Source organism: Scardinius erythrophthalmus (genome assembly GCF_964197995.2).
Source record: "Scardinius erythrophthalmus genome assembly, chromosome: 6".
Lineage (NCBI taxonomy): Eukaryota > Metazoa > Chordata > Actinopteri > Cypriniformes > Leuciscidae > Scardinius > Scardinius erythrophthalmus.
The window spans coordinates 21,476,051-21,499,415 of record NC_138226.1 but is presented as its reverse complement, the minus strand read 5'-3'; the positions used below and the strand labels follow the sequence as shown (position 1 = coordinate 21,499,415).

At 37.1% G+C, this 23,365-nt stretch overlaps 1 protein-coding gene across 4 annotated transcripts; it reads right to left on the bottom strand.

Annotated features, from left to right (window-relative positions):
* Nucleotides 1-527: 527 nt before the first annotated feature.
* Nucleotides 528-22,416, bottom strand: lypd6b (LY6/PLAUR domain containing 6B). 4 transcript variants are annotated; one of them, XM_081369233.1, is made up of 7 exons: nt 22,261-22,416; nt 17,854-18,024; nt 5,814-5,909; nt 3,668-3,793; nt 2,266-2,364; nt 2,050-2,177; nt 564-1,931 (listed from the first exon to the last, which is right to left on the bottom strand). In XM_081369233.1, the coding sequence occupies exons 4-7, from the start codon at nt 3,768-3,770 to the stop codon at nt 1,761-1,763; spliced, it is 501 nt and encodes a 166-aa protein (XP_081225359.1). In that variant the 5' UTR covers nt 3,771-3,793; nt 5,814-5,909; nt 17,854-18,024; nt 22,261-22,416; the 3' UTR covers nt 564-1,760. The 4 variants fall into 4 exon arrangements, with proteins under 4 accessions (XP_081225358.1, XP_081225359.1, XP_081225361.1 ...); XM_081369232.1 differs by lacking the exon at nt 17,854-18,024 and having other exon boundaries at nt 528-1,931; nt 22,261-22,413; XM_081369235.1 differs by lacking the exon at nt 17,854-18,024 and having other exon boundaries at nt 5,175-5,909; nt 22,261-22,397.
* Between the last annotated feature and the right edge of the window lie 949 nt (nt 22,417-23,365).

The following is a 23,365-nucleotide window of genomic DNA, read 5'->3' as shown; positions in this document are numbered from 1 at the left end:
TGTGAAAAGACGGAACTGTTCTCAGATCACCGTTTAAGGAATTTTAAAAACGTAGCCCTGCTGCTCTCATACAAAAAGCACAGCGGTATGTTATAGATTAAAGAAACGAGTAGCCGTTTACACACTCAATCAATCCAATGAAAGCAAACAAGACTATTTATCATAACTGACCGTCATGGAAAGCAACACGGTCTCACGGTAAGGTTTTACAGAAACAATAAATTGGTTACAAGTCTCCAGCTCTAGTTTGCATTCATTTCTTAATATAAATAAATATGTTTATTGTATATTTCATCTCGTTTTTAGTCCAAATTAAATAAACAGAAGTCGCAACAGATTTATCCTCCATATTGTGACAGTGAAACAGATTACCGAAAAAAGAAATGTACAGCAGGACTTGGTTCTGTCTAATGGTTGTTGACTGAATGGTGGCAGATCTGAATGTGAGCTTGCAGTCGATCGTAAGAAAAGGTTTAAGTGGACTGAATGATTGGAGAATTACGGCATATGTCACCAGAGAGAGGCCTGACATTTCACTGGAAGATTTATGAGTTATGACATTTGGATTAAAAAATTTAATTGAAACATGAATCATTCACAATAAGATCAATTACATGCATTTCGAGAAAAGTGTAAGGGAAAAGTCAGTAGAATAATAACTGAACATGGAATATTGGTGCATGGACATTAGTTAAATAAGGTCACATTTTTATTTCTTTAAGGTTTTTGGGACAAAAAAAGCTGAGAAAAATTATGACAGAGTTTGCAATAGTAAAATCAGAATAACCCAAAATATACTTAATTAATTAGTGCTTTTACTGTATGTGATGCAGGTGTATGACAAATTTATGCAGTAATCAAAATCTCTTTTAGAGACATTTGCATTGTTTAGAAAACTAGAACAACACATCCAGCGTCCTCTCATTGCTGTGCTTTGCCTGTGTGACAGAATCTGGTAACGGAGCCACAGGACCATCCCACATTGAGACATCCAATGCTCGGTGTGAGCCTCAGTTTGCTCAATACAAATCCAGTGAGGCAGCATAAGTGAAATCCACTGCTTTAGCTGCTAAATGCTACTTTGCTATAGCCGTCTGTTATTCGGTCCGATTTAGCACATCATTAGTAGCAGTCGTCACAAGCCGTACTAGTACTCCATTGACAGATCTTCCGGACAAAACTGGCTGTCTTCTCACTGAATCCATTGAAAAGTTAGGTTTGCTGGTTAAGACTTTCCTGTTAGTTAACCCCTACTGGTTGATGCTGTAACTACAACATATGGCTGCAAAATGCATCCACTGATGGACATTCAAATGTATTTGTGTTTTCTGATAGAATAAAAATATTTACGAGCAACATATAAGTCACAAATATTGAATTATATTATAATAGATTTATCAATGTCCATCCGTTGAAGGGAGTCTAAAAGCATTAAAATGGACTCCAAATAGTCACTAGTACTCATCTTCTTCTTGTGGTGCCCCTCCAGGCTGATGAGTCACAGATCAATCATGAAAACATCAGTGAGCACATGAGCAAAGACGGCAGATTTCAAATCATGTTCTTCCAGGGAGTCCTGCAACATCCTGCCATTGAGATGGATGGGAATGCCAACAGATAGCTTTCTCCAGCATGATATTACTGTGACCTTAATGAAAACATCCATCTAACTGTATTAATATTCCAGTGTGGATGACGTCTCCTGGGCCTCATTCACTTGTAGTGTTGTTCATCACCAAACAAGGTCTCATGACTGAGGATCACAACGGTAACAGTCCAATGAGAGCCGGGATCAGCAGGATCACAGTATCCCAGGTCCTAAAAGTGGGTCCTGCTGAGCTGTGGGTTTGTCTCGGAGAAAACACTGCATTACTGTGATTGGTCGGCAGCTCTACGTTACAAACCATCCCTTCGCAGCAAGATACACACTCCTGCAACACAGAATCGCATTTTATAAGTGAATACAATTTTTGTACAAGAGATTACTGTATGTATGTACTATGTTGCCATGTATTCAGTACAATGAAGAGCGGATATGTGGATACTCACTTGGTGTGTATTTTTGTGATGTCTACAGCCGGCTAACTGGCATTCTTCATGCACTGCACATCTTTTCGTAACAAACTTTGTCTTCCCATGATGGTAGAAGTGATGTATTGTCATACAGTACTGGGTATCTATAAATGAAGGAACGGTATCAGGAATTAATAATCTTTATCTAGAGACGAGGTCTGAGAGCGGTGGGTTTGTGTTTCGTAAACTCACTCTGAGGGCACCACACATCTTCTGCCCAGCGGTTACAGCTGTAGTTGTCTGAGGCCTGTTCACAGGTGAAGCACTTGAAACTCTTGGGATACGGGGTGGCTGTACAGACATGAACACTGCGTTATTGCTATGACGTCAGTTATGGTAATGCTTCATCATATGATAACATTCATGTCAACAAACATGATTACATTATTGCTTAACACGTCACTGGTTAATGTTTGGGTTCGGTAAGATTTTTTTTATGTTTTTGAAAGAAGTCTCTTATGCTCACCAAGGCTGCATTTATTTGATCAAAAATACAATAAAACAGTAATATTGTGAAATATTAATCACAATAGATAACTGATTTAAGATAAGTTTTCTATTTTAATATGTAATTTTTCTTAGAAATCATTCTAATATGCTGATTTGCTGCTTAAGAAACATTTCTTAGTATTATCAATGTTAAAAACACAACGCTGCTTAATAATTTTGTGGAAACTGTGATACTTTTTCCAGGGTTCTTTGATGAATAGAAGTTCAAAAGAAAAGCAAAATATTATAAATGTCTTCACTGTCACTTGATATACAGTATTTAATATGTCCTTAAAGGGGTGGTTAGGGATTTTTGACATCGGACCTCATTTTTAAGTCAGCCTGGTTGTTATTCATCAGTGGAGACATTTTAAAAAAAAAATTATCCAGTCCTTATATTTGGATAGTTAGCCGATGCTAGGCTAGCGCGAGTCAAGGGTAGATGTTAGCCAGCCATTAAAAACCGTTTTACCCACTCCACAGTGCACCAAACGCAAATCAATTATAACACTAGACTATCGATGCAAATGTCCGTTGAGAGAATAATGTTAGAAATCAAACTTACCTTTCATCTCAATGATCCCAAAGGAACTAGTTTCTCAGCAGCTGCGGAATTTTACTTTGCTCCAGTTAGTAATGCGGCAAAAAGTAAACACAGAAAAGAAGCGCACTACAGTGTGTGCAGTACATGTGTGTACCGGCTCACTCGGTTGCCTAGGTAATCAATATCACTCCGCTGCTGCTGTAGACAAGGCTTATGATTACAGGGAACAAATTATAACTAATGCAATGTGATGAAAGGTAAGTTTGATTTCTAACATTATTAAACGTGGGTAAAACGGTTTTTAATGGCTGGCTAACATCTACCCTTGACTCGCGCTAGCCTAGCATCGGCTAACTATCCAAATATAAGGACTGGATAATTTTTTAAAAAAAATGTCTCCACTGATGAAAAACAACCAGGCTGACTTAAAAATGAGGTCCGATGTCAAAAATCCCGAACCACCCCTTTAATAAATAAAAGTGTTAATTTCTTTAAAAAAAGAAATCTGTAAATTGTGTAAATTATCTTACTCATCCCAAACTTTTGAACAGAAACACTCACCCTCTACAGCAGGCATGAGATTGTAGAAGTCAATGTTGTCACTTGCCACCAAATCAACAAGAAGCTGAACAAGAACAGTGACTAAAGCCAGATCTGCTGCCATGTTTAAAACACTGATAGTGACACCTAAAATAAAAGGTAAAAGATATGGTAAAGTCTCCGAACTTTTGACTTCCCGTAATTGTCCTCATTTATATTTTGTTAAGCACCTCAATATTATAACTATTAGCATAGATTGGGCAAATACACATTAGCTTCTAGAGCTTAAGCATGATAAACAGAAACCATATCTTCATGGTTAGAGGCCAATGAATTTCGACTGGAATATGATGAGCATAAAAAGAACACTGAAATTATTTTATGCAGATTATGCATGTAGACTGATCATCTACAATCATCTTGTTTTGTTCAAAAAGTTAGATTGATGTCTACAGCTATAAGATAACCTACCTATTCATTCATATTAATCATAATTTCTTTTAACAGAATAATGACAAAGCACAAATCCTGACCAACAGGACAGAATTGTAGGTGATAGATGGTTTAACACATTAGTCCATTAATTATAGCAAAGGTTCATATTCTGGAGAACTACTGTACAACCTATGAATTCTAATCATCCAAACTGCATTTATTTCATGCATTATTCAGTTTAGTGAATGCACCAGAGTCACTAATATATCCATTTGCATAAAGCCCTCTGGTACTTCAGTTGCAAGTACCTACATTTTTTTTTTTACAATCCAAAATCCAGCATAAGGCCTTATAACTGATGACTAGGGACTAAAGTCTAATGTCGCCCACATTTTTGAAATGTCTTGCACCTGCCCCTGGCATTTTAAGAAGCAGTAAGACACATTGACCTCAGAGGTTAATCATTAAGGCTGAACACATTCTCTGAGGACATTAACATGCTCTAGCGCTTGTTTCCATCAGTTTTTAGTTACGTAGCATTGACAATTTCACTCTGCGACGGACATTAGACTAGTGTTTTCACAAGTAACTTATTTCCAGTCTGAATTAACATGACACTTAATCTGTGAAACATGTGGTTAATAAGTTCTTTAAATAGAATTACAATCTGGTTTCACAGACAGGGCTTAGATTAAACCAGGATTTAGTCAAAGCACATTTAAGTAGGTTTTCTAAATATACCTTAAAAAAATGACTGGTGTGCATCTTGAGACAAAACAATGGTACTGACATATTTTAAGACAAACAGCTCAATAGACAGATAGACAGCTCAAACTTGCATTTTAGTCTGTGAAATTAAATTGAAATGTTTTATTTAACATGATTTAAGTTCTCCGCATTAAATCACGCATCTTAGTACACAGAAATCCACAGGCTCTATTTCATCTTTAGACAGCATATGGGTTTAAAGCAAACAGATGAGTGTCATTAATCTTGTGGCAGTGACAATCTACTCCTGAGGGTCTCTAGCAGAGTAAAGAGAGATCACACATATATAATGACTGACAGCACAACAGCAATCAGCTATACTGACCCAGAGGTTAAAACACACAACGAGACCTGCGGTCTGAAGCCTTTCAGCTCCTGACGGACGTGCTCTTAGGTCATAGACCAGCCAGCGGACATGTAGGGACTTAAAAGCAGTTCATTAAGAATGAAGAGCGTAAAATGGACATTTGCATGCATCTTTATGTTGGCATATTTATGGCGAATATAAACACACACAAACACACACACACTCATTAGCCAAAGATTGCATTCTGAAACATGCTGGTGTTTTAGATCAAAACTGTTGTCTACTTTGATATTTAAACTCTTTAAATGTAAAGTAAATGTCTTGAAGTGAACGTGATGTAAATGAGCTCTGGAGTGCAGTGCTGTCTGACTGGTTCAAGAACCTCAGAGGCCTGTTGATTGCTTCAGTGATCTGTGAAGATCCCTGAATAATCACAACTTTTAACATAGTAACTTCTTCTAAAAAAAGATTTGTGAGAGACTAACTGCTGATTAATATTTATAATTTACAGTGACTGATGCTAACTAAAACACTTGTTAATTAGACCAAATTTGCCAGGACTTGTACATATACATATCCAATACAAACATAATGCAAGCAAAATACACTTAAGTCACACAAAACATGAAATTTAAAACACAAGAAACAAAGGCTTACCTTTCGTCTGTAAAGTGGAAAGCTTATACACAACGTTACATGGCAGGCAGACAGATTCCCTGAGTCATTGTGCGGAGACTGCTGTCTTGACTGAGACTTTCAAGAGGAAAAGGAAAGAGAAAGCTTAGAAGTCATTTTCCATTTCAGCTCTCTCACACACAACAACAGAAAAGAGACCACCGACCCCAACCTCCTGACAACCCCCGCTTCTGATTGGACAGCAGGTGCATTGTGGGGGCGGGGCCTGTAGCCATTGTGTGAAGTCAACAGTGTAGTGTCAAGCCAGTCTAGCCCATGTAATTAGCATTCACACAAACGCAGTTAGCACACACCCGATCCTCATAACCTCTGGAAGACCAAGAGCCACAACGAAAAACACGACACGAGAGTTAGATTAACTACACTTTCCTCAATACACTACATGAGTGAATGAGTGCATTGATTTTTGCTTAAGCTGCACAGATCAATACTAATATCACTAAAGATATTAGGAGCTTTATGGTCTTGGGGGGGTTCTTATGCACACCAAAGCTGCATTTATTTGATGAAAAATACAGTAAAACAGTAATATTTGGAAATATTAAATGACCTTTTTTTATTTTAATATATTTTAAAAAGTAATTTATTCCTGTGATGGCAAAGCTGCATTTTCAGAAATCATTCTAACATGCTCATTTGGTGCTCAAGAAACATGTATTATTATTATTATCAATGTTTAAAATAGTTGTGCTGCTTTATATTTTTGTGAAAACTGTGATGCTTTTTTCAACAGCTTTTATTTAAAAGAGACATCTTTTGTAACATTATAAATGTTTTAATGTCACTTTTGATTAATTTAATGTGTCCCAAACTTTTGTACTTGTATTATACGCCGCCTACTTAGACAGGCAGTAATTTATCATATCATGAATAAAGCTGTTTATTTCGGAAACTATACAAGCATCACCATGTTTAAACCTTCTGTCACGCACAGGGTTGGGTGGGGAAGATAAATGGTTGCATTTAATCCAGGACTGCTAACACGTGAAAATGAGCACGCTCTCATTATTCTCATAAATAATTTTTTAAACTATTTTTAAACCTCAAGGGGGATTTACCTACTGTAACATACTTTGATTGAATTATATACAGTTTTAAGTTGCAAAAAAATATGTACAGTAATATGTAATGCATCCCAATCTAATTATGTTTGCAACATACTGTAAGTGAATCTACAATCTGACCTATATAACTGATAGCAGCACCAAAAGTTAGCAGTATGTGGTATTCCTCTATGAAGAGCTGCATTGACGCGGCCAGGGAAATGAGGAAAAGACAGCCGAGAGTGAACAAATCACATCTATACCACAGTAACTCAAGATATAGGTGGCTTCATATGTCACCATTGATTCTCTCGTGCAATATGCTGAATAAAAAGAAAGTATGACCAGTAAAATCAGATACACTTTTCTTTGTAAAATATATTGTGGCTGTCTGCCAGTCCCCATAAAATAGCTGCACGTGAAATATCAATGAAATATGATACGGCATTGCTGATATCTTGAGTTCTAGCTGTCCCTCACGGCTTTCACAGTAAATATACAGCTGTGAAATCTTCAAGTCTTGTGTAAATATCACACCACAGTGAGTTTTAGTGCATCCTTTGAGCTTTATATAAGCCTGATGTGCTGACAGGGTTAGAATTACATGTTCCCAGACTAACCAAAGCTTTTAAAAATTCCTCAAATTAATGGTGGATCATCCTTTGAATATCCAAATAAAACACTTGTGATAGTCTCAAACACATTCTTTAATATTTCACAACTGCCTTTTGGAAATGAAAAGTTTTTTTGTCTTTTAGTGAAGGTTTTGCGCTTTTTGTCATGGCATTCTTTCTATCTCATGTGTAAAAAAAAAAAAAAGCTCTTTAAAACACATTTAGAAGGAGAATGCAAACTGCCCACTGTCTCGCCTCCAGGGAAACTGTCTTCCACAGTGATGATTTTGAAACAAAGAGGCTCAACAGGATTTGAAGGAACGAATCAGGGACAAATTGTCCTGACTTCAGGGTCTTTGTTCAGTTAGTCTTAGAACTAGTAAATTCACTATTTTTCATGAGCCAGAAAATATGTAATAATATTTATAAAGTAAATAATTTGCTTTGAATGGAGATGTATATTATCTTAATATACTGAATGAGACAAAGCCCTGTTTACACCTGGTATTAAGACTGGCGTTTTGGTCGATCGGATCACAAATGAGACACATTCTCATTAAAAAAGCATTTATTACGCCAATTATTATTATTTTTGTATCTTTACGTTCGGCGTTAAAAAATGACGGTGTGAACGCTAAACGAACTAGGACTAAATGTATCATTATCTTTTTTGGTCAAGACCAAAAGAACCAAGAGAACCGAACAACAAGTCTGGCTAACGTGCTTCCCATAATGTTCATGCGTTAAGTCAGTAGACGGAGAGTAGGCGGTCTTTTGTGGCTGTTCAAACACATTCGATCATAAGAGCATCTACACTATGAAAGCAATCAGGTCGAATGCGTTTTCGACTACCTCTGGAAGTGGTCGAAAGTGGACAAGCTCAAAACATTTTAGACCCCGTTTACACGTGTATTTAGCGTCGTCCACTTGTGATCCGATTGACGAAAATGCTTAATAGGCTACCGGGTGTAAACAAGCCCGATAATAGTAAAACTACCAGGTGATGATAAATAAACCATTTTCAGAGGTTGTGATCAAGGCTTTTCAGAGAAACAGACTCCATAACTCTTAAGACTCGCTTACAGTCATGTGCTTACAGTCAACGAACATTTATCCTTTGTTCCTATCCAACGAATATTTTATCCTTTGTTCGTTAGGTCAGGTTAAAGTCAGACTGAGTTCATAATCAAAGGAGCTTCAATTATTGCATGACCTTCACTAACATTAATACTAAAACAAGATATGTCCAGGCATAGTATATTGCTCAGTCAGCAATTTTACTGGAGGACATTGTTGATAGATTTACTACTTTGTTTTGAAACCGGCAGATCGTCTTTTGACACAGAAAAACTGAACACATGACTATATGTGATGGTCCCGCCTTTCTCAAAAGCCGGAGGCCTTTTCTGATGGCCTGAGGGCTAGTGGATCCATTTCATTATATTATGCTCTATTTTTGCTTCTTTGAGGTTACAGTTGAGAAAAAGAGGAATGTGAAGAAATGTGCTCTGGGGAGGAAAAAAAGAGGCCAAAAGTACACTTCATGTCAAGATGAAATCTAATCTGAAAGGCCAATCTTCAGATGTACCATCTCAGAAATCATTTAGTAGCTTTTTGTTTAACGAATGGCATGATTTAATGCTCCTCAACAACCTTCTTGTGTATGTGATCCTAAGTCTAGCAATTTAAAAACAATTTGTCTGAACATGAAGAGAACCAGAAGAAAACATTCCCACAGTTGACTTGGAAGCACCTGCATAGGTACGACCCAGATCCTGACCATTCGAGTGAAAAACACTTAAACCCACATGTCATGTCTCTTGAAAAATGTCAGCACTGAAAGCTTAGGATGAATTAGAAAAATAAGCTCTAAAGACCTAAACGCCCTGGTTCCAAGACACTTTCATCAAGTGAAAGATTTGAGGAATCAAATTTCTGTTGGCATATGGGTAGAAAGTGACATCAAAGCAAAATTTATCAGACCTCCATGTTGCACAGTACACAGTAACACTGGCAGAATTTCAAGTGCGCCACACTCAAGTGTGTGCGTATTTACCAAAACATGAATCACCACAGCATAGCAACAGTGATACAACAATACAAACATTCAAATGTTACCTGATATTTCCTGTTGAGATCCTTAAAAGGGTAAAAAAAAACTTCCTCTCTTAAACCACTTTCGTCCAGAAACAGCTGATAAAAAAAAAGGACAAAATTGTGAAGTCACCGCATAAATAAAACACATCCGGGGGCTGATTACTGAACAAGCGTCTACATTTCCTCGTTGAACTGAAAGAGTCCAGGAATTTTCCTACACAATCTCACCACATTTATATCTCCTTTGTCTTACATTTGTCACTGACTGGTTAGGTACGTGAGTCCACCTTCACAGGAAGACAGGCCGTCATAAACACACCAGGTCAAGGATATAAACTCAGGGGGGCTTTGTGTGACTCCTTTTATTGCTCATTTGAGATGGGTGTCTTTCCAGCTCATTTATCAGTGCTGACCAAGTCAGCACACAGACATGTAGGTTGTAAAACACAAAAGCCCTGAGGACAATATGCAACTGAAAAGAGGGGCTTTTAGTACTCTTATGGAATTACAACAGGCTTACAAACTATATGTGCTTCATGGAATTTAATTTATATTTGAAGGTTACTTACAATATTGCATTGTGTGAAATTTTTAATTCTTTAAAAATATTCTTAAGTAACAATAAATCTTTCTCACAACTACAATTCAACAAAACAAATAAAGGGTCTTCTAAAATAATTAGCACTGAGAAGGAAGAAAACAAGTAGATCATGATAAATTATTGTTTACTTCGAATGAATCATCAGGGAAGGATGTAGGCTATAAAAAGCTTAAATCTGTTCATTCTGTAAATCTATTACTGACTTACATAATCTTTTCCATTCACAGACAAACATCAGACTGGCAATTGTTCATTATTATATAAAACTGCCATATAAAGATTCCATTATATCCTTCAGGCTATGTCATGTGGATAACGGAGGTGACGTACAGTAATAAATTCAGTATAATGCCTTTCTGTTATCCGATCAGGTCTAGTCGTGCCTAAGTGAGATTTGTGTGGAAAATCCCTGAGGTGTGTATTTATGTGTAGCCTATGTGAAGACGAGGGTCACGGTGAGTTAGGATAAAAAAAAGCAGCTTGCAGTGGATCATTTTCACTTGTGTCATGGCATTTCAGCTGAACTGAGAACAGTAGGTAACACCATAGTTACCATAGAACAGTAACACCATAAAATGAAAGTATATATTTTCAAGACATATTTTTTATATAAACAAATTCAAAGCTTATGGTCTCTGACAGTTTATAAACTACCATTTAATGGTTTGGGGTCAACAAAATTTAAACATTTAATGTTTTTGAAATGCTCACTGATCAAAAATGCAGTAAAAACAATATGATATTGAATGAAATTGTGAAATATTATTACAATTTAAAACAGCCATTTTTTATTTTAATATATTTTAAAATGTAATGTATTCCTTTGATGGCAAAGCTGAATTTTCAGCATCATTACTCTAGTCTCCAGTGTCACATGATCCTTCAGTTGAAAACAGCTGTGTAGCTTAATATTTCTGAGGAAACTGTGAATATTTTTTTTCCCTAGGATTCTTTGATGAATAGAAAGTTCTATTTCATTTATTTGAAATAGAAACATTTTGTAACAATGTGCAAGTCTTTAATGTCACATGAATTTTAAAGGGGGGGTGAATTACTGTTTCATGCATACTGAGTTTTTTACACTGGTAAAGAGTTGGATTCCCATGCTAAACATGGTCAAAGTTTCAAAAGTTAAGTTGTACATTTGAAGGAGTATTTTTGTTCCAAAAATTGTCCTTCCGGTTTGTCACAAGTTTCGGAAAGTTTTTTTCGAGTATGGCTCTGTCTTACGTAAGAGAGGGCGGAATTTCCTTATATGGGTCCTAAGGGCACTTCTCCGGTAAGATCGCGGGCGCGCGCGCACTCGTAAAACAGAGCAAGAGAGTGAAAGCAGTTCGCCATCAAAGCGCCCTGCCCGGCTTTTGGGAAGTCAGTGTCACCAAAGAAGTGTGTTTTTGGTTGCCAGGGCAAGACAACCCTGCACAGATTCCCAAAGAACCCGGCGTTAAGGGACCCGTGGATGGAGTTTGTTTTCCTGAGCATAAACGGAGTTGTGTAAGACAATTGTTCCCTGCATTTCGACGATGATTGTTTTATAAACAAAGCCCTAATGCTTAAGGATCGAGCAGTCACAATGATAAAGGTTCGCGGTCGTGCGTTGGAACAGTGAGTAAAACTGTTGAACAAATGTCTCTGTGTGTTGTTAGCTCGGCGCGTTAGCACAGCTTTAGCTTCGCCCGCACGGCCCGCCCCCAGCCGCTCGTTTTTTTCCGGAAAGACTCGGTACAGCCAATCTTTCAATTAAAAATATAATAAAACAAAAGACTTTTTGGAGATATGAAGGATGCAATATTACTCTATAGGTACTCAAGATTAACAGGAGATTGAGTGAAAATGAGCATTTCACCCCCCCTTTAACTTAATTTAATGTGTCCTTGCTGAATACATGTAATTTCTTAAAAAAATTCTTACTGACCCCAAACTTTTGAATTTTAGTGCATATTGGAACGGCAACACAGAAAACACCTTTTCTGTAAATGATCACTGGAGTGAGCCACACCGTTTGGCATCTGCACTGAACCGAGAAAAGGGTTTCAGAGAGGGAAACTGAACGTCTCCTTCCATAGTCATTTTAAGGGCTCAACAGCCACCCAGGTAAAATTACATGTCTTATATTTCACTTGTGATTTCTCTGTGGGCCCTGTCCCATGTATTGATTACTTTTTGGTACGTAACACCTAAAAGCAGCTTAGAAAGCCTTTAAGAAATTCCAAGAGCGTGCATATGGAGTCTCAAATAATTCTAGAAGACCTAGTCCTTCATTTGTCAACTCAAATAGTTCAAATTACCAAAGGAGGGTCTTTCTAAAAGCTTATATTCCTGAGTCGTAAATTGGTCTTCTGTCCCAAAAGCTTTTAGACCATTGTTCAAGATTTTAGAAGTGCCATCTTCTTCAAAATTTAGCATACTTTTTTAATCCTCGCTTTCAAATCAATTTTATGGTAACCAGCTTAACAAGCATGTATAGCTTATCTGTGCATGCGTATCGAAGCAGAAGTATTCCTTCCTAAGGTTCATATGTTGAGAAAGGAACCCTTGAGTGTCAGCCTCTCTCATTACATGGGGGTGAGAGACCAGGGTCTGTTTAATTGGCCAACTGATTACAGCACATACGCTCTTTCGCTCCCCTCGTCCTCCTGCAGACTCTCAGAAGCCTTCCTGTTCTCTGGCCTGCAGGTTCAGAGAGATCAGAGCCCTGCAACAAGGGCTTCCTTTGTGTGCTTCACTGGGCTGGGAAATGGAGATGAGTTTGTCCATTTGCCTCTGAGGCCACAGCGAGGGCTGAATGGGGCCCTGGGAGAAATGTGGGCTCAGGTATCGCTAACAGCAGGTGAAGCATATGACTCTGAACTGATATCTAACTCGACGAGATCTGGAAAAATCCAGCATTCGTATCATGATTGGAGTGCTGTGATGTTCTGCAAATGATTTGGCGTTCTGGAGGCAAATGATGGCATCTTTACTTTAGGTTTTGCTCATGATTAACCTTGAAAAAGAAGAGCTGTTTCAAAGCCAGTCCAAATTACATTCTCTAATATTCAGGCTTGGCTCTCAGGATATTGATTGACCCTAAAAATAACAAAGCTTTAAACAAATCTGCAATAATTTTATAAACATCTTGCAGTTATCTGTGAGTTTTTACAGCAGAACATAATTTGTGAATGCACATATATTGAGCACATCAATTATTATCAACATGCTTGCTTGATGCATGACAACAAACCTCATTGGTTCTTGTGCATCAGGCAAGCATGTTTGAGCTTCTGTTTATCATATTTGATGTGCTCTATGTATTTGTGTTGATCAATATTTATATGTGAATAATTTGTTCATCATGCAATCATGTCTCTTCAGAAAACTTGATACAACAGCTCGATTCAAATGGATTACTTTTACAATCTCTTTAGAAACTTTTTGAAGCTTGAAAATGTTAATTATAGAATTTTAATGGATGGAGAAAATATGATGAGAGAATATAAAAATATCTTCATTTGTGTTCTGAAAATTAACTTCTTATGGATTTGGAAAAACAAGAGGAATTTTAAAAATAAAGACAATGTATTCAACTTATTCTCTTCTAAACACTTCTTTATGTTACACCCAGTGTTGGGGAAAGTTACTTTTAAAAGTAATGCTTTACAATATTGTGTTACTCCATTTTATTTCTCATTTAGTATTAGTTAGCAATTAGTTACTTTTTTTTATGGAAAGTAATATGATATGCTACTTTTGCGTTACTTTTTTCTCACCTGGGCTTGGCTTGCTTGTTTGTTTGTTTGTTTAAAACAAAAGTTCTATTTTTGGCAAATGATAAGGCCCTTTCACACCAAAAGTGAAATTAATAAGCAAATTTACGCAAATGCAAATTCACATTTGTACAGTATAGAGCTGTGCTGCCATTCTGGATAGAAGAAGAACAATGCCTCTGAAGAAGAAAAAGAATAATACGTTTTATTCATATAGAGTCTTTCCGTAGCTCAAGGTCGTTTTACATTGTACATTACAATACATTAGCACACCCACATACACATGGCAAACACATAAAACCACATATAGCCACGTTATCCAAAATATATTAAATAGATATGTTTTCAGCTGAGTCTTGAAAGTAGACAAAGTTGATATATATTACAAAGTGTAAGGGGAAGTGAATTCCATAATTTAGGAGCATTAACACTAAATGACCTTTCAGTGGACAACCAAAAACCAGGAATGGACAAAAGACCAAGTTCAGATGATCTAAGGGACCGGCAGTATAGGGCAGTAGGGGTGGAGTAGATCTGACAGATATGGATGTGCAAGATCATTTAATGCCTTAAATGTTAGAAGTAATATCTTAAAATTAATATGTGAATACTTTGAAGAGTGCAAAAGGTTGTGTAGTGCCAGGTTTTGTAGCCGCATAACCTTCCTTCTGACGCTGGATTTGCAAAAAGACTGGAATTAAAAAACGATGCTGTGACTTCTATATTAGATCCAACAGGAATGGCGCAACACACTCATCTGTCTGAGTTGCAAGATCACTGCATTCATGCACTCAACATGTCTACTATCGGCTACATGCTCATCACTGCAACTTTTCATGCCACGAACTAGCCTATATATGATGCTATAATCAACACTTTTTATGATTAGTTAACCTTGAGAGCTGTAATAGTAAAAATGTGCTAAAAGTTTTCGAGAGAGTTCCACATGTACTAATATTAGCCAATCACAGCAGTGGGCATTTACACTGAAGTCAGGGGTAGGAAAAATGCCTTTTATTTCTAAATTATGACAATGTTTTTATATAAAAATCATACTAACATTATAAAAGCACCCCAGGAAACATAGTATAATAAAATAATGCAGTTCATGACCCATTTAATGATTAAACAAAAGGGGAAACAGGAGCAGAAGTAATGCCAAAGACATTCAAGAAAAATGAAGCTGCTTCACAACTCAAGTTGACCATACAGAAGACAGCATCTACTGTCAGCCTATGTAGCCTAAACTCCTAGAGTGATCAAAAGTAGATGAGTCTATGAGCTGCACAATGTGATGAGTCCCTTATCTATTCACATCACAACACACAAACTGATACACACAGTAGGCTATCAGTTTCAGAAAGCAGTGGGCCAAGCCTCCACACAATAGTACATTTTAAACTCACAAAATAGGCTGTAAACAAAACTTGCAAGCACAAGGATGTAACACGTATGTTCTTAGTCTCTATCTCTTAAAAAAATGTTGCAGGTACATGTGTATGGTTATTATGAATGAATAGTTGGCAATTGTTGGCAACCAGGAGATTAGCAAAGAAACAGATAACACTTCACTTTCCTTGATTTGCTCTTTATTTATTTATTTTTCTCGCGCCTTTTACGAGTCCATCAAACAACTTAGGTGAGTAAGATCAGTCAACAAACACGGTAAGTCATGTCATCTTCTCCTCTTATTGTTACTTGCACCTCATGCAACATGTTTAGCATATCCTTCTTTGTCAGCACAGGATTTACATGTGATAAAGCAGTAAATGAAGAGATGTCTTATCGATCACAAGTTCAGTATGGCATACCACAAGGCTCAGTACTAGGACCGTTGCTTTTCACTCTGTACATGCTACCCTTGGGAGATATCATTAGGAGAAGCATGGAATTAGTTTTCACTGTTATGCCGATGATACTCAGCTCTATATTTCTTCACGCCCTGACGAAACTTACCGATTCACTAAATTAATGGAATGTATAGGTGATATAAAAAATTGGATGACTAGTAATTTCCTAATACTTAATTCTGAAAAAAAAACTGAGATTCTAAGTATTGGACAAAAAACTTCCTCACGTAATAACCTAGAATACTGTCTAACACTTGATGGCTGCTCTGTCAAGTCTTCGTCGTTGGTTAGGAACCTGGGTGTGCTCTTTGATACCAATCTTTCATTTGAAAGTCACGTGTCTAGTATCTGTAAAACCGCATTTTTCCATCTTAAAAATATATCTAAATTACGTCATATGCTCTCTTTGACAAATGCAGAACAATTAGTCCATGCGTTCATGACCTCAAGGCTAGATTATTGTAATGCTCTACTGGGCGGTTGCCCTGCACGCTTAATAAACAAACTACAGCTAGTCCAAAACGCAGCAGCTCGAGTTCTTACCAGAACCAGGAAGTATGACCATGTTAGCCCGGTTCTGTCAACACTGCACTGGCTCCCTATTTAACATTGTATACATTTTAAAATATTGCTGATCACGTACAAAGCACTAAATGGTTTAGCTCCGCAGTACTTGAGCGAGCTCTTAACGCATTATAGTCCTTCACGTTTATTGCAATCTCAAAATTCCGGCCAGTTGATAATACCTAGAATATCAAAATCAACTGCTGGCGGTAGATCCTTTTCCTATTTAGCACCAAAACTTTGGAACAGTCTTCCTAACATTGTCCGGGAAGCAGACACACTCTGTCAGTTCAAAGCTAGACTAAAAACACATCTCTTTGACCTAGCATACACATGACACATTATAGACTTTTATAATTTAATGTTCGGCTGCATAGATTAGGTCAGCGGAACCGGGGAACACTTCCCATAAATCTTAGTCTCTCTGTTTATCCCGAGGTTTACCGCAGTCTGCCGGATCCAGGCTGTATGCAGATCTGATGAAGAACCTGCGCTTGGACGCGGCGATAGCGCAGTCCTGAAATGTCAACTAGGCTCTTCCCTGTGAAGACCTCCCTCCCCTCTCTTTACCTATCTACAGATAAAGCGTTTTCGGGATAATTCCGGTTCACGTGGCTACGTGGAAGCGATAACATTCTGTATTATTAATTTTAAGGCCAGACAAGTAGTATGTTGAGGGGTGATTTGTGGGAAGGACTACATGCCTGCGCACATATATTCAAACGCACATACCTATAGACTGAACTCGTAATACGCATGTGCATGCCATCTGCGTTCTCGCTGGTTCGCGTTTTTGAAGTTTGCGCAGAAAGAACTTTTCGAGTTTTCTGTTAAAACGGTGTCGTGTTAGCGGTCCCTAAGTTAATAACTAATGATTGTTGCGACGGAAGTGAATCAATCAAACGAACTTTAGCTGGACAATAACTTTATTCTAGAGCTGCTATAAAGCCAAAACACTTTACTTTAATTTCCTATTATCAACGTAAAGCTGCTTGGGAACAATCTACATTGTTAAAAGCGCTATATAAATGAAGATGACTTGACTTGACTTGAATGCGATCACTAAGACATTAATGAATGTACTTCTTTTTGCATTTGCTATCATAAACCTACACAACAACTCTATCTTCAAACATTGTGAAATTTATTTATAATCTGAGAAGTTAAATTCAACAGAAGAACTATTAATTGGATGTAAATGAGTAACAATAATTTACATTTCAATTTTCATTTAATTTTGTCAGAAGCTTCTAATTACTCTTCCAGAACATTTCTATTCATGTTTAATTAACTGGTCAGAATGCTTCATCTAAAGACACACTGGGATCAGAAGCTTAGACCTAAGTGCCGATTACTCTGGCCACTGCTTTCGACGCATCTAATTCGTGGGTGTGCGGATCTAATCTCCTGAGATGATGAGAGATTGGGTTCTTTTCCAAAGTGCTCTCTTCAAGTTAAGATTAAATAGACCCTTTAGCTGTCTCACCTGGGACTGTGGCCAAGGTAACTGAATAGAGATGCCTGGACATTTATGCTGTGTGAGAGAGTCTCCCTGCATTCTCAGGATCTGATGAGGATTACAGTGCTCTTATTGAAGAAAGCATTGAGATGGAATGCAGCCTGTGCCATAATACTGTAGAGGTCATGCGCAGTTTACCTAAAGAGAATGAGAAAAATGTGGAAATAATACAGCTGCATTATGTGGGCTGCCCTGCAGATTGTTTGCTTAGCCAGATCCTGTTATAAATTACAATTTGTGCTCAAACTACAAAATGTTTTTCAAAGAAATCTCTTAGGCTGCATTTGTTTGATAAAATATAGAGTAAAAACAGTAATATTGTGAAATATTATTACAATTTTAAAAAACTGTTTTTCTATTTTAATATATTTTAAAATGTAATTTATTCCTGTGATGGCAAAGCTGGATTTTCAGCATCATTACTCCAGTCTTCAGTGTCACATGATCCTTCAGAAATCATTCTAATATGCTGATTTGCTGCTCCAGAAAAATATCTTCTTATTATCAATGTTAAAAACAGTTATGCTGCTTTTTTTGTGGAAACCGTGATACATTTTTTTCTTCAGAATTCTTTGATGAATAAACAGCATTTGAAACAGAGATCTTTTGTTGTAACATTTAAAATGTCTTTACTGTTACTTTTGATCAATTTAAAGAATCCTTGCTAAACATATTCATTTAAAAAAAATCTTACAGTCCCCAAATAATATATACAATGGATGGACCAAATTCACACATTTGAAAATGGGAATTGCAGCCACAAAGTTGTAATGTAGCCTATATACACAATATACAAGTAATTTTATTTCTTGTAAGTTGCATTCAAAATATATCTGGCTCAAAAAACCTTGCCCTCTAAATCTGAATAGGCATGATTTTCATGAGGACACCTGATCCTTTTTATTATGACGTGAACCACCAAGACGCCAAGATGTAAGGGAGGACCTATTCTTTAACTATATAAAGAGTGGATTCTAGATACTCTAGTAATGCTTCCTCTCACTTTTGGAGATAAAAGAGTATGTGTCTCTTATCGATGACCCTGGGGACCTCTATTGTTTCCATGACCTTGAGGGCAAGGACAGGTGACCCACCCCAGTCAGTTTACTTGGTGACATTGTGATAGTTTTGACACACAGGGCCTCAGGTCAGGCTTATCTCCACGCTTGACCATCCCCAGTCATTCTAGAGGGGGACACGACTTCACGTTTCTACTTTTTGGTATCTTCAGGATCTAATCATTCTGCAAAATAGCAACTACTACAAACGACCTCTTTAAACCTGAATGCATTGGTCTAAACATGCCCACAGTGAGGCAGAGCCTGTCGAGGTAGTTTTTAAAACCTGGGACAAAAAAATACAAGTCAGAACCTTGCCATGAACTGAAACGGCATCTTTACATCATTCCTTGAGTTGAACATGACATAACTAGAGTCATGTGATACCAGTCAAGATAGGAAAGTACATTGTGGTTTGATGAAGACCAACTTGTGAGCTCTGAGCTCCCTCTCAAGTTATCTGTAAAGAGCTGATACTCATGACTCACTCTAATGATAGAGTGCAGTGGAATAGCTGAGCTCTTAGCTATCGTAAGCAGCACTTCAGCGAGTAAAACAACCCTGTGTTTAAAGTACAAACACCTATTAAGCAAAAAGATCTCCTCACGTCATTCATAAAGGAACAAACCTGCTCAAAAATGAGGAAAAACATGAGAATCCAAAACAAAAAGGGATAAATCTTCCTCCTGATTATAAACATGAAGGATTTGGAAGTTGAAATGCTGTGCAAACATGAAAAGAACACAAGAAGTTTCGGCATCGAGCACGATGCTGTTTAGGTCAGTCAACAGCAGCTGCAACCTCCAAAACCACCAAGCCCTCGTGCCATCTGTCTCCCTTCATCTGTCCACAGCAACAACGGTCCTTCTGAATCAAAGAGGGCAAGCAAACAAGGCTCTTACTCTCTAAGCAAGTGATAAAAACGTAATTGGTGTGTTATGGCCACTCTTGAAATTCCACAGTAATTGCAAAGGTTTGAATCAGGACCAAAACAGACGAGTCATGTGGCTTTGATCTAAACAGTTTTACGCAGAACTTCCTAAGCTAGGCTAAGTATTGACCAACAACTAGAGACAATGATCACATTGTATTATTGTTGCAAGAAGACTATGCTAACAATTACACTGAATCTCTTTAAATTATAATTGCGGTCAATGACATCAAGCTAATTTTTTAAAATACAAAAATAAAAATTAATTAACGTACATAAGTCTAATAGTCCTCTTCTGCGATGAGCAAGTTTTTCATTTTTGAATTATAATAATTTTTTGCTGGGTGGATGATGTCAGGACTTGGGATGGTACAACAGTATTGATAACAAAATGAAGAAATAGGCCTCATTAAAAGGAATGAATTTTGTGGGGCCTTACGTAGTTCGGCAAATCTCTTCCTGCATGGTTTAGAAATACTTATACTTTTGCCAAAGTCACGAGATCGACGTGACTAGCATGCAGAAACAAACAATTGAATTAAATTTTTCATGAATATAAATAATATAAAAATAAAAGCCAATTCTAAATATTAATAAATACTATAAGAGTATATAAATAATATTACAATATTCAAGGTATTCAAGACATAAGGAAACTATATTACTGCTTTTTCCAGTCTATACAAAGTAACACCAAAATGTATAAAAAAACAGCTAAATGACACAGAGATTTTACAAAGTTTAAATGGGTGAGGGAGAACCCTTCAGTCTTTGGGTTTAGTGAGGCGTACAGCACACCAAGGTTTGAATGGCAGGACGTAACCAGCTCATCTCTATCTTGTGGGCTCCTCAACACACTCTTAATGACAGTCTGACTCTCGATTGCACTGATACATGGCAGCTGACAGCAGAATCTGATCCCCGGGTACGACTGAGCTTTCACTGACAGACTAATGGAAGCTTTCTCGTAGCCAGAGACGGAGCCTCAATGATATCTAGAGGAGCTGAGGGCCACATCAAAGAGAACAATCCTGCCTGTGATCTGCTAGTGTCCTCCAGTTCTACATGAGAGCAGAGATGAGTGACAGCCGAGGTAAGAAGAGAGGAGGGGCTCTCGATCACTCCTCAACCCCATGACAAATTACAAATGGAGGAAGATATGCAAGAGGGCAACATGAGAGCCACTCATCACAATAACAAGCTGGACCTTCTGTAACATCTAAATGAGGTATAGCATATTTGTCCTGAGGTATATTAGATATAGGCTATATTATTGATCCTGTTTTGTGAACAGCCACACAACAGCTGTGTAACCACTACACAGTTACGCACCAACTGCTTCCAGAACAGGTGCCTCACCACTGGTCTTACAAGTTAGACATCCATTTTTTTTCTTCTTCAAGATGGGTCATAATTTTATTTAAGTCAATTACATAAAAAGGTAAATTGGTCTAATTTGAATCTGAAAAATAAGACTGATTAGCCCTAGTGGATAGTTCTTAAGACAGTCTTAAATTGCGGCTATAATGTTTATGCAACTGGCAGCTGGGCTAGTTCTCACAGTTGTTTTATGTAAGGCTTTAAAGGGTTAGTTCACCCAAAAATGAAAATTCGGTCATTAATTACTCACCCTCATGTCGTTCCAAACCCGTAAGACCTTCGTTCATCTTCGCAACACATTGACAGCAACGTCATTGCAACTTTCAAGGCCCAGAAATGTGGTAAAGACAGTTAAAATAGTCCATGTGACTATTAACAGTGGTTCAACCTTAATGTTATGAAGCGACAAGAATACTTTTTGTGCGCACAAAAAGGATTTTCTCAAGCAATGCTCATGAATGGTGGTCACTGACTAAAAACTGTCAATAAGGACAATTTTTTCAAACTAAAATTCCAGTCATTTTTTATAATGATGTAATAATATAGTATTATTATTATTATTATTATTAATATATGTTTTAAATATTCCCTTTGGATCCTAACCTTTACATTTTTTGTTTTATTAATTTGCTTCATATTTGAAAAGTTCAATCCATTAACTAGTCTACATACTTTTTAAATACAGGCATGTTGTGGAAGATGATAATTTTAAGATAGCAAATCATATTGTAATATTTTTTTATTACTGTAAATAAACGGCGGATTCCTATTGTGACAACTTACCCCATACAGTGGCAACATAGGCTAAACAGCATGAAATGTTCAGTTACTTTTTGTACACAGTATTTAATGGTGTGTCTAAATAATAACAGTTATATTTAGTGGAATGAAGACAGGGAACTCAAATTTAAGTTTATTCTCAGTGAACGAAGGTAGGTTACAGATTGGGAAAAAGATTTAACTGACACTTAAAGTATCTAAACGTAAATAAAAAGTCACACTAACTGTATTGGCGGTCTGTGGCGTTCCGTTCATGAGTTTGGGGTTGGTGAAGAAGACAGAGAAGACCTCGAGCGTTTGTTTGTCCCAGAATTTAACTGTCCAACTTCAAGGCAGAGCTCGAAGGAACCTTACCGTTGAGTGAATTCTATCCCCAGCAGCAGAAACCCCACTGAGACGCGGAACGACTAGAACGCCCATTCGCGTCGGACCGGCGCTCTCAAACAAAGACTCTGATTGGTCGACTGGTTGCCGACGTCAGGATTCCTCATCTTCTTTTGAGTCTAATCTTTTAATAAATCAGTTGCAGACAGTGGTTCACAATCTAAATAATTCGTGAAATTGGTCCAAGTGGATTTTATTTTTAAAACTCATTTGTAAACAAAATATTTTTATAGTGATATAAAAAGTATGTTTCACAAACTATAACTATAAAAGTAAAATTGTTTGCCAAGAGAAAAAGACAAAACTGATGAAAGATACATTTAGTAACATTTTATTGATTCCACATCAATATCTGACAAATGAGTGTCAGTGTAGCTGAAACCCTGTTATGTTATCCATAACTTTAAGCTTGACATCTTGGAACAAACATTAGCAACCATTTTATATCCATGTTGTGGAACTTCCTTTAAAGCAACTTAAGTTCATTTATTGTCCTCTGATCTCATTTTCAGATGCTCCATACACTGCTGAGGTAAAGTTCAAAGCACTTTTCAGAAACACTTATGAACAAGAACCTGAAGACAAAATAGATTTTAAGAGGTCACTGTGTGCATTACAGTAACTCACCACCATAGAGCTACATGGAAAAACAACATACAAGGACATACAAAAACACTAGACCTTGTTAAGTTATGGGCTTTGAATACTTTACATTAGTAGATCTTCTAAAGAGGAAAAACTAATTATTTCAAAGATAAGCAAAGTTCATTTGCCAGGGGAAATACATATGGAACCTAAGATGGATTTCTGTGAATGTATTTGTGTTTTTAATTAGTCAGTTACACAATCCTACAAGAGAGTGCAATAAAGTGCTCACAACACTTATTATCCAGTTGGTCAGCCTTTACAGTAAACTGAACAAGATTTTGTTTTCATCATATTAACA

Coding starts and splice junctions, on each gene's coding strand:
- lypd6b (XM_081369233.1), bottom strand. CDS start 3,770: ATGGCAGCAGATCTGGCTTTAGTCACTGTTCTTGTTCAGCTTCTTGTT. Junction 2,365..3,667: donor TCTCATGCCTGCTGTAGAGG/GTGAGTGTTTCT, acceptor ATGTCTGTACAG/CCACCCCGTATCCCAAGAGT. Junction 2,178..2,265: donor AGATGTGTGGTGCCCTCAGA/GTGAGTTTACGA, acceptor CTTCATTTATAG/ATACCCAGTACTGTATGACA.